The following is a 15258-nucleotide window of genomic DNA, read 5'->3' on the forward strand; positions in this document are numbered from 1 at the left end:
GTTTAAGTGTCTACTTGTGCACACCCAATGTTGAAGATCATAAATGTGATTTGAAGTCAAGTTAAAGGGCATAATTATATATTATGTTCTAAAATAATTTGGAATTACTTAATATATGAAATCGTATATTTGGCTTGATTTCGATTTCCATGGTAACTTTTTCAAAAGAAATTTCTACTATCTATACTCACTCCCACCCCATCCCCCCTCCACCTCCTCCCCCAATAACATCCTCTTCACACTATTTTTCTTCTAAGATCTTGTCAACCATTTAAAATTTTTAATTGTTTTTCAATTAATGATAAATTTAAAAAGGGAGAAAAATAACAATGAAATTCATTTATGAATGGTTAGTTCAATAGAAAATGATTTAATTAAGCAACTATGTACGTATACTATAATTTTATTTTGCATGTATCCAAAATTCAAAACAAAAGAATAAAAATAACATTTTCCCTTATCCCACCCAACCTGAAAATTATACAAGCTCAAACAATATGAACATGTAAGTTCATTTCAAGTTTGAATCATTGATATTTAATTGAGAATAAGAGATAAACAAGAAGAAAAGAGGAAAATGAACAAGAAAATTGGATAACTGATAGAGAATATAATATTAATAAAAAAAAAATCTTTGTTTAGATTGACAATCAAACAAGGCGAGTATCGATTTTAGTTAGATCTCCAAATATGAATTAGGTAAAAAAAGAGGAAAATGAAAAAGACAATTGGATAACTGATAGAGAATATAATATTAATAAAAAAAATAATCTTTGTTTAGATTGACAATCAAACAAGGCGAGTATCGGTTTTAGTTAGATCTCCAAATATGAATTAGGTAATAAAAGAGGAAAATGAACAAGACAATTGGATAACTGATAGAGAATATAATATTAATAAAAAAAAATATTTGTTTAGATTGACAATCAAACAAGGCGAGTATCGATTTTAGTTAGATCTCCAAATATGAATTAGGTAATAAATTGGAGGTTGATTTAAGTACGTCTATACAAAGATATCATGAAATTAATATTTTTTGAATATTAGTTTCAAGCTTATCAGGTCAAAATATGAATCATATGTAGTTTTCATTCTTAATTTTAAAAGGGTTTAAATTAAGACCAATCAGATTTGGCAACATAATAAATAAATATTTAATAATTTTACTTTAGAGGAGTTGTTTAAAATAAGGGGAAATATGATTCAAAGGTTTGCATCGAGAATATTATTGAGACAAAAGGTTAACGTCACGGATAATTCAAAGCCGAAAGATGGATGAAGGGTAAAAAGGTTTTTTTGACAAAAGATTAAATTTTATAAATGATACATATAATTTTATAAAAGTTTAATTTATAGAGAGACAAAAACGTAATTCAATTGTGACTTCTTGTACAAGTACATCAGAAAAATAAAATTATTTTTCTCCAATAGCAAGCTAAACAAAATATTTGGAGCCCAAGGTTAAAATCAGTGGCACGTAGCAATGTATCAAATCATTTTTATTATGATAGTGTTCGGACGCGCTTGCACATTACACTGTGTACTTGTTACCTCCCATCAGTATAGGGTAATTTTGTGATCAAAGTTTAGACAAATTGGATCATCCAGTGTCTTTTGCTTCTGACTGAGAGTTTGAACTTGCAAGGTACCAGAGTTAGTTGTAATGATCCAGAAAACAACTTCATGAAAACCATTGTCCAAAACGAAGAATTAAAAAAATCCTACATGACATTAGAAATAGCGTAGGGTAATATCTATTTCATTAAAAAAATCCTACATGACATTAGAAATAACACGACATATATACATCATCATAAGAAAATACGATTTCACTTCAAGCCCAACAAGAAGAATTACAAGCACGATAATGGTAATATCTAGATATATCAACCTAACAAATAAGCTCCAATAATTAATCTGAGCAGTATTGCTAAAGATAGAGAACTAATAACACATATTATTTGTTTCATTAACTTTTATTTCCAACTTATGTTTGAATGATGACACTAATTATAAATAATATGTGCAAAATATAAATAATGAGACATTCAAAATATGTGGAAAGAAGGCATAAATCGAAACAAGGAAATCACACACTACCATAATCAAGGAGATTGACTCGCATAAAGATGGAAACAAGAAGAGTCAGCAACATACCACAAGGAAAGCACACACTGCCAGAATCAAGAAAGAGTGACTTGTTTAATTGCAACAAGTGATTTTGGTGTTTGTGGACAATGGGAAGCACTGAAATAGACGAAACTTACTATGAACAAATGTATATATCTATAGTATGAAAGAAACAGTACTTAAAGCAAGATAATCACAATTGTACATACTAAAATAACTTTCTCAGATACAGAAATTCAAGTCAAAGTGATAGGTCAACACAAACAAGAGAATGACAAGGTAGAGAAGTTAACAATGTTATTCACACAGCTTTGCTTTTCAAATGCATCTTGAATGCAGACTCCTTCCGCAAGTTGATATGATTATCAAATTGGGCATTGTGACAACTGTAAACCTCAAATTAGAAAAATATAGCATCATAAGGAAAAAAAAAGTATAATTCATCAATTAGCTATACATTTTCCTTAATTGATTTAATATGATGCAACAACTTTTTCCTATTTTTTTTTATGAGTCAAGCAAAAGACAAATGCCAACATTCCAAATCTTTCAATGTCAGTACGAAAAGAAACATATTTGCATATGTTTTAAAGCTTCACAACTTGTGAAATAAAATTCGTTCTTGAATCACAATATTAACAGAAATACTATGAATGCAAATTGATGCTTCCTCCGAATATCCCAGCCATTTTAGCTTGTTGAGCACAGTCTAGATGGGAATCATGTCTAAATATGTAGCCATCTACGATTGCTTCACATCGAATATAAATGTACCTATCATAGTCCAAATTGATAAGTTTACAGCAAATGTTATATCAATAGTATCTGTTGACACTCAATTTTGACCTAAGATTTTTAAAAATTTATAATTTTGGACCACAATACTAAGCCCATTATTTGATCCCATTTTGTATTTTTTATTTAAGTTATTAACTATGTCAAAATATGAGAAGGATTATTTTTTAGATAAAAAAAAGGACAAACAAAAGGAACCTCTCCCTCTCCTCTCTCTCCACAGCCGCCAACTCCCCTCCCTCCCTACACAGCCGCCCTCTCCCCTTCCTCTTCCTCTCCCCTATCTCTCTTCTCCTCCGGCGAAACCACAGGAGGCATCACCACCGCCTCTCTCTTCCCACCGACCAGCCACCACCCTTTTCACTCCAAACCACCCTTCACTGTTTTCCGCCGGGAAGAACCCAACAACAACAACCAAACTCCACCGGAAAAAATCCACTCTTCCTCTCCCCTCTCTCTTCCTCCCAGCCGCCCCCTTTCTGTCACTCCTCCACCACCCTAGCAAGCACAACTACAATCTCAGCAGCAGCCTGCCAACAGCGGATTTTACCGTCCTTCTGGTGTTGGATTCTATGGACAGGCCCATCAGCAGACGGCTCCAGCAGCGCCGCGGCTCTTACTCCTCCACGGTGATCTCCGTCGAGGCACCTTTCGATGCCGTCCTCTCCACCTCCCTCTTCTCCTCTCTTCTATCTCCTCTATTCTCTCTTTTTCCGGCAGCGAACAGTAGCGAGCAAAACAACAGGTGCTACCGCTACTCCTTTCCCCTCTTTCTTAGAAGAAAACATCAGCAAGACGAGAAGCAGCCAAGGGACTCCAGCCAGCAGTGACGGACTACAACCACAACGCCAGCCAGCCAAACGACACAAAATTCCTCTTCTTTTTTTATTTGTTTACCGACAGACCAATTTCCAGCCAAAAAAAATATATACAAATAAATTGTTTCTCTTTTTCCAGCAACTCCATGACCTCCAGTGAGGAGCTTTGTGCTCCGATGAACCGGAGCACTCAGACCAGTTCCCTTACCCCTTCCACTCTTCAGATTTTACTTGTTTTGTAGGTGTCCCGATGAAACTCCGAACTCTGGCGGCATGGCATCACAGACCGTGCTCTTAACAGTGGTGAAACTTTCGGATCTAGCCTAAAATACCTCACTCAGGTGACCCATTTCTTTTTCACATTTTGTTTCATACATATTTGACTAATTTTTAGTTGTTTAGTGTTATTATTGACAATATTTTACTCTTAACTATTTGTTGGACTGATTTAGGGCTTACTATTGACATTTTTTCATCGTTATAATGTATGAGTTTTTTTATTATTGTTTCTGTTTAACCATTTACCTATTACTTTGTTACTATTCATTTTTATTTCTTTTATATTATATTGATTTTGTATATTTTTAATTTAGTTTGCTATTATTTTAAGTTGTTTTGATTACTTCGTTATTGATGATCTGTTTTCTCTTAATTCCTATAAAGTGACATATAGTGCGAATTGCTAATTGTTGACTAAAGAATTTTATGTATTTTAATTATTCTTACGTTATTTAGTTTATATTATTATATCATGCCTTGTCCTCCTTTTGTTTATTATTATTATTATTATAGAAATGTTATTACTTTACTATTAAGTTTTTTTTTACATAATATATAGATTTTTTTTCCATTATGTTTCTAGCATTTTATGTTATTATTGTGCTTGTTTGGTGATTTAATTATTTGTTAAAACAATGAAAAATCTATCCGTCGGGTTTAGAGGTCTTTCCATTTTAAAAGACGGAAAATTTTAGTTTAAGTCCATATAAGTTGTTTATTAAAATTGTTAAAATGGCCAATGAAAATTCTATTCGTCGGGTTTAGAGGCCTTTCCATTTTAAAAGACGGAAATTTAATTTAAGTTTATATATAATTTTAGTTGTTGGAATTGACCGATGAAGAAATTACCGTCGATTTTCAAGGCCTCCCATGTTAATAAGACGGGATTTTATTTTTTTTAGTTATTATTTGAGTTATTCATTTTACTCATATTTATTCTTTACGAACACTTTTATTAAGTGTGTTGACAAGTATCCAAAACTTGCTTCCTCGAAGCCATTCGAAAAGCTCAAATTATACTATTTCATTATTTTGTAAATATTGACGTTAGATAAACCTTAGGCCGATAATTATTATTTTGTTTTATTGGGCATATTGAATGTTTATTATACTTGTACATTATTTTATTCTTCTCCTCAATTTGAAAAAAAAAAATTCAGTCGGGAACCACAATTGTGGATTCTGAAGGGTGCCTAACCCCTTCCCTTCGGAATAACTTGAACCCCTTACCTAGAATCGAATTGGTTTCGTAGATTAATAATTGGTTTCCTAGTTTACCTAAAATCAGGTAGCAACTCTTTTCAAAACTCGTTTATTTTTAAAACTTTGTTAAAATTGAATCAATTAATTATTTTTTGAGTTGCCGCGACACTTCGCCCTATTTCGACAGAGTAGGGATGTAAACAGTCTCAAAAAACTAGGCTTAGTGTAACAAATATCACAAAGCATAGTCTCCTGAAAAAGATGACACTGCTCCTACATTCTTTAGGCATGCTTGAATTTCATGCTAATTTGGATTTTGTTCTTATTACTCTTCTTCTTTTCCTTATAGCAACTTTCTTCTCTTCCAAACGGAGAAGCAAATAACTAAAAAGGAGTCGGATTAGCTAGAAAAGGTGGTGGTGGTATACATGTCCTTCTTGTTCGCGATCCACTTCCATCAGCTCGTGAGCCAGAGCTAGCACCAAATGGAAGAGCTATGGTATTTATGCCTAGGCCTCGTGAAATAATATCTCTCCATGTTGGTGCTTTTAACACCATCTACATAGAGGGACTTCCTTCGAACAACTCCAAAAGAGAAGTAGCTCATATCTTTTGAGATGTCATTTACTAAATCATTATTAGTTTCTGAATATATTTGTTGCTTGTTCCCCAACTGTGCTTAAAAGATATTTTTCATCCTTTTGTGGGCTACATAGAATGTAGACACAAAGGAAGCAAACATGAAAGTTAGTGTTTATGTGATTTCTATTAGTATAGCATTTATATATCATGTGATGTTTTGGTAAAAACTTCATTTTGTAGCGGTGGATAAACTTTTATCCTTGGCTTTGTGGATTTTGTAGATTTAGTGTGTGCAACTATTGCTTTGAGTGCATGCAAGGTGATTTTTTTTTTCTCAATGATAATAATCCACAATTCAACTTCTTTATAATACCATGAAATATTTCTTTATAAGTCACTAACGGAAGGTGGACAATGGATTATTATCGAAAATACAACTTGCAATGCACTCAAAGCAGTAGCTGCACAAGCTGGATCTACAAAATCGTTAAAGTCAAGGATAAGAGTATCTCCACCACGTTGCAAAATGAAACTTTTATCAAAACATCACCTGTTAGATTAATACTATACTAATATAAACATCAATTTACATGTTTTGATTTCTTTCTAACAAGTCTGATTTCTATGTAGCCCACAAAAGGATAAAAACTATCTTGTAATTGCGGTTAGGGAACAAGCAATAGATTTATTCAAAAATTAATAATGATTCAGTAATAACATCTCAAAGGATGTGAGTTCCTTCTCCTCTAGAGTTGTGCGAAGGAAGTCCCTCTATGTGGAGGGTTTTAGTATCACCAAGAGGGAGAGGTAGTGTTTCACAAGGCATCCACATAAATATCATAGCTCTTCAATTTGGTGCTATCTCTCGACTACGAGCTGATGGAAGTGGATCACGAATAGGAACGACACGTATACCACCTGCTATAGCTAATCCAACTCCCTTGTAGTTATTAGCTTCTTCATCTGGAAGAGAAGAAAGTTTCTATAAGAGGAAGAGAAAGAATAGTAAAAACAAAATCCAAGTTTGCATGAGTAATATAAAAGTAGTGTCAGCTTTATCTTCATGTTTACCAAACTCACTTCAATGATTATCAAATTTCTACTTATTATGTGACCAGCCTTACAAGTAATTGTTATAAATAGGAGAATCAGATAGTAAAGGTTGCATTCTGACCCTGAAGACATAGTCATCTCTTTCATATTTGAATCAAAATCAATATCTAAATAAATAGAAAAATTTGGCTTCAAGTCTAATAAAGAAACGTCAGAGCCCACATCAGAAAGCAAATCATTTTTGGATATGAAATAACTATTGGAGAAAAAATTAGTTAAAAGGAGAATAGCAAAAAGTTGGCATACTCACCAGGAAAAGAAGACCGCGAATTTTCAACCAGAAGAAACCATAATGCAGATGAAGATAAATGCAAGAACTACCAAAACACTCTCCTCTGAAGGAAAAAGAACATCAAAGTTGACCTGCGAAATATTTGTTTGTAATGCACTAATGCAACATGCTTGACATAAGCATTTAGGGACTGTTTGGTTATTGGTTAGAGTTGTGCATATATTATCTATACAGAGTTTAGTTATGCAAGTATTAGTTATGCAGGTATTAGTTATGTAGAATTTAGTTATGTGATATTATTTATGCAGGATTTAGTTATGCAAGTTTAGTTATGTTGTTTAGTTATGCGGGTATTAGATATGTGGATATTAGTTATGTAGATATTATTTAGTTACGTCGAGATTACAATACATGAGTTATTAACTATTGAATATTAAACTTGTTGTAAATTATTATAATATATTATTTACAAAATAATATACATGCTAATAAAATGTGAAATATATTGACTAATATATAATGCTAATATTTGATTAGCATATGTACCATTAAAAAATATACAATCAATTTCTAATATTAAAATATATTTATATTTCCATAAATCAATCAAAAAAGTAAGTATAAAAAGAAATGAAAATAATCTATATATAATAAGAAATAAAAACAACACATGTTGATAGGAAACAATATAGTTTTCAATTAAAAAATAAAATAAAATAAGAAATAAAAATTGTCTAAATATATATTTTAAAAAAACCTATATATAGAAAAACAATAAAGTTTTCAATTAAAAACAATAAAATAAATTAACAGGGTAAATATGTAATTTATCACTTTAAAACATGTATAATTAATATCCACATAACTTGTTCCACCTTCTACCTTGCATAACTTTATACATAGATTCCCTCATAAGTTATGTTGGTATTTATTATGTCAAACGACAAAAATGCAACCAGCATAAGTCATGTTGACTTTTCAACCTAATTTTTTTTACCAAACATAGTAAAACTAATGCAATGTTTTATATATGAATAACATTCCTTCTTATACCGTAACCAAACAGCCCCTTGATGTTTCATGCCACCTTTGGCATGAAATTATATTACTGATGTTCAACTTGTATTACTAAGATATTCAGAACTAATTTCAAAACTAGAAACATAAAACAAGTAAAGAAATACAATCTGAAATAAATTAGAAATAATAAACCAAATGTTTCCTCAAAGAAGAAATTCGAGTTTAATGGATTATATCCTCTCAAGATAGAACATTCTTACTCACTTATGTATGGGTACCTAAAATATGTTGTCAATAAATCGCTCAACACTAGTAAAGTACACTTAGAATACTAGATTTAATAGTAAAAGAAATTTGTTATTGTTATTGAAAAATAAAAGGAAACCCCTCTATTTATAAACAACAGAGGGTAGTGTGAACTAATGCTTATTGTGTCTTATCGAAAATGTCACAACTCTTTGGAAAAGTTACAACCCTTCATAAAAGTGACAGCCTTACAGAAAAGTCGCAACTCTTCATAAAAGTCGCAAATTTTCATGCGAATCGCAACTCTTCTGAAAAGTCAAAACTATTTATAAAAGTCAGGACTCTTGATTTTTAATTCACACCCTTTAAAACTCAACACTTACTCATGGCATTAAATAAATCGTGGCCTTGAAGGGTTCTTTTTTAATAGATCCTACAACATGCAAATCCTGATTCTGATGAGTTTAGAAAGCAGGGTATAAAAGAAATCTCCTTTCAGCAATGCCAGTATGTAGAAGCACAAACAATCTCAATCCCACGTACTTATATTTAGCTTTCGAAACCATTTCTATAAAAATCCAATTCCTAGGAGAAAACAAGTTACCTAATATTAGCAACGCACATTAACATTTGAGACTGTCAAAAATTACACAACACATTTCCACCCTTTAATGTTATGTTTTTAATTTACTTCACCCCTAATTTTAGTGGATAACAATCAGCTTAGTTATATATATGTTAAGAATGATGGTTAGAAGTTAGAACGGTGTACATTCTAGTATTCATCTCAAAATTTATTTCATAATTCTCCTTCGAAAACTGCTGCAATTGAGTATGAGAGTCTTATTTGTCTGTCAATTCCAGATTAACTGTTTATAAACGAAAACCAACACTTGTTACATTCTGCTTCCATCTTACATTTTATTCTACAAAGAAATTAATATTTATGCCTAACCCGACCCAAAAGTTATCAATTGTTGAAGACTATATTATAGACAACTTTTTAAAAACAAATTTGGGGAACTCTAAATCCACTCAACCACACCCCAAAAGTTCGCTATTAATTTGGGAGAGTCTCCGAACTAGGTAGCTTTCATCGTACAACAAGTAGATAGTTTTTTCCTAGATAACTCTTTTCGAGTTCGGTGCCCACACGCCTCCATGACACAATGAACACGAAGGGTCTTGGATTAATCTGATACTATATCATTGATACAATCTAAGAGAAAATTGAATTAACATTGAGTAAAAAAGACCATAAAATGCTTCTGACACAAATGAGATATTTATCTACTTAAAAAAATATTATTTTTTTAATAAAAACACTATCATATATAGTGAGGACATGTATATCAATTATCATGGATGCTTTGACTGAATTTAAGAATATACATGACAAGATTAAGGACTTGAATAAACTTGGTGTGTTCATGGTTACCATTGAATTGAAAGGGCCGATTAAAATCTTTCATATTTACATTCGTAGTTTTTTCAATTGTAGTCATGTTGAATCTCCTTAAAGCTGTTAGTAAAAAGTTACAAAATAACAGAATTACAAGATTACAACTAAAAGTGAAATGAAGAAATAAAAATTTTTCTAAGTTGAGGCGCTGATATCTCGCTTTCTTTAAGGAAATTCAAGCTCACTACAGCAAATGTTTTTCACTAGTTCAGCAGTAGTCCTTGACTAGTTACATATGTTATAAAGAATAATGGAGGAATAAAGAATGAAATGATCGAGAATTAATGGTCATAGTTGACCACTACTCATTCTGCCAAGAAACCCAACGGTCAACAATTACACATCGACTAGACGTTTACAAATGATAATAAAGATGACATCAAATGTCATCAACTGCCAAACGGCAATAATACACCTAGTAATGAGTTATTAGGCAAACTTTACACAAAAAACTTGCAAATGGCATTTAGTAGTATAATAATATTAAAAGATACAATAATATATGATATTAAATAAAATGCCACAACAATATATCAATTGATCCTGTTAACCTCCATAAGCCAGAAGTGCTATGCTTTCTTAAATTAAGGAAAAGAACAATTGCCTCTATTCATATTCCCATAAACTGGTGCGATTTGGACAGATTATCTTAGAGTATCCTATTAATGGAAAATGAGAACACAAGTTCTAATATTGAATTTCTATATAGTGAATGAAACACATGCAAATGATATCTTCTAATTCGAACACCAGTCGATTTGATTCAGAGTTATACTGTTTCCTTAGCGATCTCCAAAAAGAACTTTCCTTCAGTACCTGATTTGTGTATAAAGTTAGACGTCGTCAAGACTAACTTCAAACACTGAATGTCTGCAGTTGTCTGAAAGAACACATGAAAAAACGCGGACACAAACTAAACGATGACACCAAAACTGAGTATCAATGCAATTTCGTCCTAGCCAATTCTAACATATACAATTATGTTTACTTAAACAGCAAGGTATATAGCTCATTCAAATAATGAACAAACTTGGAGTATGGTCGAATCAGATACTACTCTTTTACTTATGTCTGTTTTGTGTTATACCGCTGACCGGAAGTGAAGGAGCATATAGGAAAAACAAAATTGCAACTGATATAGGGTTCTACTTTTACTGTCTTAATTATATTATTCTCTTGCTCCACTAGAGAGCTAAACAAGCACATTCCACCGAGTACTTGTTATACCTCCCATCAACATAGGGTAACTTTACGATCAACTTCTAGGCAGATCAGAAGAAATCATCTAGCGCGTTTTCTTCCACCTGAGATTTCGCTGTAATGATCAAGAAAAAGCTTCATGAAAACCATTGTCCAGAAGTATGACATTATCGTTAAGAATATCATTAGAAGGATTAAAAGAATCATATATGCCATTAGAAATAGAGTAAGGTATGAACTGTCATAAGATTTGCTAATAATAGAAAATTGAGCAGCGAACCAGGATTCCAGAAATACGAAGGACAACATATAGACGTCATCATTAGAAAATATGGTTGGACTTCTTTGCATCAACTGTGTCTTTTATCTCTTTACGTGTTATATAATATGTTGTTTTATCTAATCATCTAAACTGTAGGGTAGTCGACTTTGAAGAAATCAACAGTCGACCAATAACTTGACTAAAATTCAAAAAGAATTTTGATGCACCTCCCCACCCCACCCTTTTTATGTTTCACATACTAATGTGGAGACGCAAATCATGGATGTGACATTCAATTCTATGCCGTAGGGGCTAGGAAGAACTCTTTATGCCAGGATATGTTATCACTGCAATTGACTAAAGCAGCACCCTACAAGAGATCCTTGAGTGATTACACCAAAGTTCCAAACTGTTAATAAGGAAGCTATTCATTTCCTTCATTTGCTAAGGACCAAGGAGCAGTTGGATAGCATTTAATTGTTGCACTGGTTGTACAACAAATAATTCCTCTTTCGTACTCTTTCCAAGGCTCTCCAGTTTTATTTTATTGTACAACACTCGAGCTGATTATTTTCTGGTCATATTGCAGTTAAGTTGCAGCAAGTGTTTTTTGGTACTTGTGGACAACAGGAAGCACTGAAACAGACGAAACTTACAATTGCACATAATGAAATATCTTTCTCAGATACAAATATATACAGGTCAAAGTGACATATCAACACAAATAAGACAATGAGAAGGCAGAGAAGTTACCACTGCTATCCACACACGAATGCATCTTGAATGCGGACTCCTTTTGTAAGCTGATATGATTATCAAATTGGTCATTCTGATAACTGTACACCTCAAATAGAAAAAATATAGCATCATAAGGAAATTTAGTACAATTCATCAATTAGCTATACCTTTGCCTTAATTGATTCAATACGATGCAACAACTCTTTTCCACTCCTTTTCTGTGAACCACGCAAAACACAAATGCCAACATTCAAAATCTTTTCGATGTCAGCGTAAGAAGCAATGGATGTGCAAATGTTTAAAAGCTTCAGAGCATGTGCAACCAAATCCGTCCTTGAATCACAGCATCGACATAAATACTCTGCATCCAAATTGATGCTTCCTCCGACTGTCCCAGCCATGTAAGCTCGTAGAGCACACTCTACATGGGAAACATGTCCACATATGTAGCCATTTGTTGTTGCTTCACACCGAATGCTACTGTACCCATCATAGTCCAAACTAATAGGTTTAAAGCAAAGGATACAACAACAGTCTTGGCAAAAACCAGGCTCACTGCAACATATATTACAAAGCATTGTCTCCAGAAAAGGACTTTCTGCTGTTAAACTGCTACAAATTTTGTTACCAGCCTTACAAGTAATGACTCTAATAGGAGAATCAGCCAGTAAAGGCTGCATTTTCGTCCCTGAAGATGAAGTCCTCTCTTTCATATCTGAGTCAAAATCAACATCTAAATAAAAAGAAAATAAATTTGGCATCAGGTCAATAAAAAGATGTGGTAATGCTTTCTTTTTTTGATTGATGCAAACAACCGAGTAAATCTCTACATTCTATATACCAAAGAGCCTTGTCGAAGCAAACCTTTTGAGCTTGACGACTGCCTCGAAGGAATCATCCAACTGAATGAGGCAAAGAATTGGTTTATATCCATATCAGGATACTCAGACTGGAGATACTTTTTAACTGAAATCTTACTCCGAAAAACATTTTTCTTTCCATCTTTCAGAGCCTGAAAACGCTTCGGAAGATACAGATATCTATCTTTAAAGGTGCCTAAACCTGTAGCTTTTTTCCCTGCCCGCCAGCCCCACTTATCACCCACATTTGGCCAATCTACAGGAGCATATGGTAAACCTTCGCCTGAGTCATACTCAGAAACTGGATAAACTCGAAGCCGTGTTTCATTGATTACAGATGCACTCCCATTACATTCAACAAATGCATGACTATCCTCAACCTCCTCCTTGGCTGACATTCTCTAACTCTGTTGATATCAATGGAAGTCTGAAACTACAGAAAAATAATGAAACGTCAGATGAAGAAAGTTCATAGGAGAAAGCAGCCAGCCATTTTTGGTATAAAATAACTAATGGAGAAAAAAGCAGCTAAAGAAGAACAAGACAGTTAACTTTCAACCAGAGGAAGCTATGGTTCAGATGAAGATAAAGAAGGACGTGTTGTTCCCACCCTTTAATCTATGCTCCGATCACGTCTTAATCGTGGTAATTGGGAAATTCTACAATATTCATATTACAGAGACAAGAATGATTAATATTTCTGAAGTATTGTTTTAGTCTAACAGAACTTTCTGGGTGGATTAGGATTCCTATTACTATAGTTTTATAATACTTCTGTTATTTCGAATTTATTAGGACTCTTATTATTGTAACCCTCTATTTAAGAGAATTGACATTATTATATCAAGTTTCAGTTCTCAAACAAGTTCCCAAGTTTGCAACTCAATTGCAAGTTTCAGCAATTATGAGCAAATCAAATGAACAAGAACAAGGGTTTACACCTTGCAACCTGACTTTTCAATTTACAGTTAATTAGTATTTCTTTATCCAAAAAAAAAAAATCAAAAACATTTATACTCCCTTCATTTCTAAGTTTTGTCACATCATTTTAATATAATTGAAAGAAATAACTTATTGATTTATAAACTCTAAAAATCAACTGATTAATGAAGTGTTTTTTATCCTTTTAACTAACGGACCTAAAAAAAAAATAAACGGAGAGTTAGGGCTATTCAGGTATTTAAAAATTACTGGAGAGAAATAGAATGTCTATACCTATTTTACAGCAGGAGAAAGCGAAAAGTGAGGTAAAAAAAATTAACACAGCAACCAACTCATAATCACCATTAAAAAATAACATCGAGAAGACATAACGAGAGATAAAAATTAAGTGACATACCAAGAATCAGGTGAGTTTTGTTGGTGTAGCTTAAATGATTTCGCGTTCGTCAGACAAATATAGAGATCTAATGCCCTTTCGGGTGGATTTTATTCAAATGTAGCTTAAATTAATGAGCTTGTTCAGAGAAAACTGTTCAGAGACAGAGACGGTATTGCAGAGCAATTAAACCAAATATTATATTTATCCCTCCGTTAAATTATTCTTTGGGTCTGTTAGTGGAATGTGGAGACGTCAAAATTATAGCTAACCCACTCCATCTGTCTAAAATTTTAAAGGTTGGATCTAAGATAATTTAAATTGAGTTTAATCTCAATGAATTTTAAGAGAATTTTCAATTTTAATCACGAATGTATGAATTACTATCTATTGAGATTATTTATTCATTTATAAATTTTTTTAAAAGAAAAATGATGTACGTCAGACACGACTCATTTTTTAGTTTTTTTGAGTCCAAAATAAACTTGAGTGGATAGGACTCAACCCAATTCTATTTCAACTCATTTTAATATCTTTAATTTCAACTTAACCCGCTAATTTAACATCCCTAATTGAAAGATAAAACCATCACATGATATAATTGAAGTCAATAATGTTAAATTAGATAACATAAGGATTAAAATTAGAATATATCATTAATACAAGGACTAAAAATGTCCCTTAATTGAACACGAAATAATAATATATCATACTATGTTAACTAAATACTAAATAACATACCATATTATACTACTAAATATTATACCACTAAATATTAAATAGTAATTATATCATATTACAAAGAAAAAACGCTAATAATACTTATGAATTATCATTTTGCCTTTATAATTAATTAAATATTTAATTTAATTTAATTAATTAATATTATTTTCCCATTTAGTTAAAAAAAATCTGTTAAATTTTGTTTTTCAGTTACATGTATTGGACATGATTTGAAAATGGAGAAGTTATACTTTACTGCTCACACACGTGGCTACAA

At 32.3% G+C, this 15258-nt stretch overlaps 1 protein-coding gene and 1 long non-coding RNA gene across 2 annotated transcripts; one reads left to right on the top strand and one right to left on the bottom strand.

The window, feature by feature from the left end:
- The first annotated feature begins 1996 nt into the window (after window positions 1–1996).
- LOC138349154 (uncharacterized) lies at window positions 1997–6034 on the top strand. The gene is made up of 2 exons (XR_011221759.1): window positions 1997–4084; window positions 5575–6034. It is a non-coding gene; the product is annotated as an uncharacterized lncRNA (long non-coding RNA).
- LOC101253791 (uncharacterized) lies at window positions 3080–14471 on the bottom strand. Its single transcript, XM_010323957.4, has 5 exons — window positions 14280–14471; window positions 12945–13373; window positions 12248–12813; window positions 12096–12145; window positions 3080–11195 (listed from the first exon to the last, which is right to left on the bottom strand). Exons 2-4 carry the CDS (start codon window positions 13336–13338, stop codon window positions 12101–12103), a joined length of 1005 nt encoding a protein of 334 aa, XP_010322259.1. The 5' UTR covers window positions 13339–13373; window positions 14280–14471; the 3' UTR covers window positions 3080–11195; window positions 12096–12100.
- Window positions 14472–15258: the final 787 nt, after the last annotated feature.

The sequence above is a fragment of the Solanum lycopersicum genome, chromosome 6 (genome assembly GCF_036512215.1).
Source record: "Solanum lycopersicum chromosome 6, SLM_r2.1".
NCBI lineage: Eukaryota > Viridiplantae > Streptophyta > Magnoliopsida > Solanales > Solanaceae > Solanum > Solanum lycopersicum.

Excerpts from the sequence above, each read along its gene's own strand:
- LOC101253791 (XM_010323957.4), bottom strand. The coding sequence starts at position 13,338 with ATGTCAGCCAAGGAGGAGGTTGAGGATAGTCATGCATTTGTTGAATGT. Across the intron at positions 12,814-12,944 it reads GCAGTCGTCAAGCTCAAAAG|ATGTTGATTTTGACTCAGAT; the intron begins GTTTGCTTCGAC and ends CTTTTTATTTAG. Across the intron at positions 12,146-12,247 it reads TTGAATCAATTAAGGCAAAG|CTTACAAAAGGAGTCCGCAT; the intron begins GTATAGCTAATT and ends TAATCATATCAG.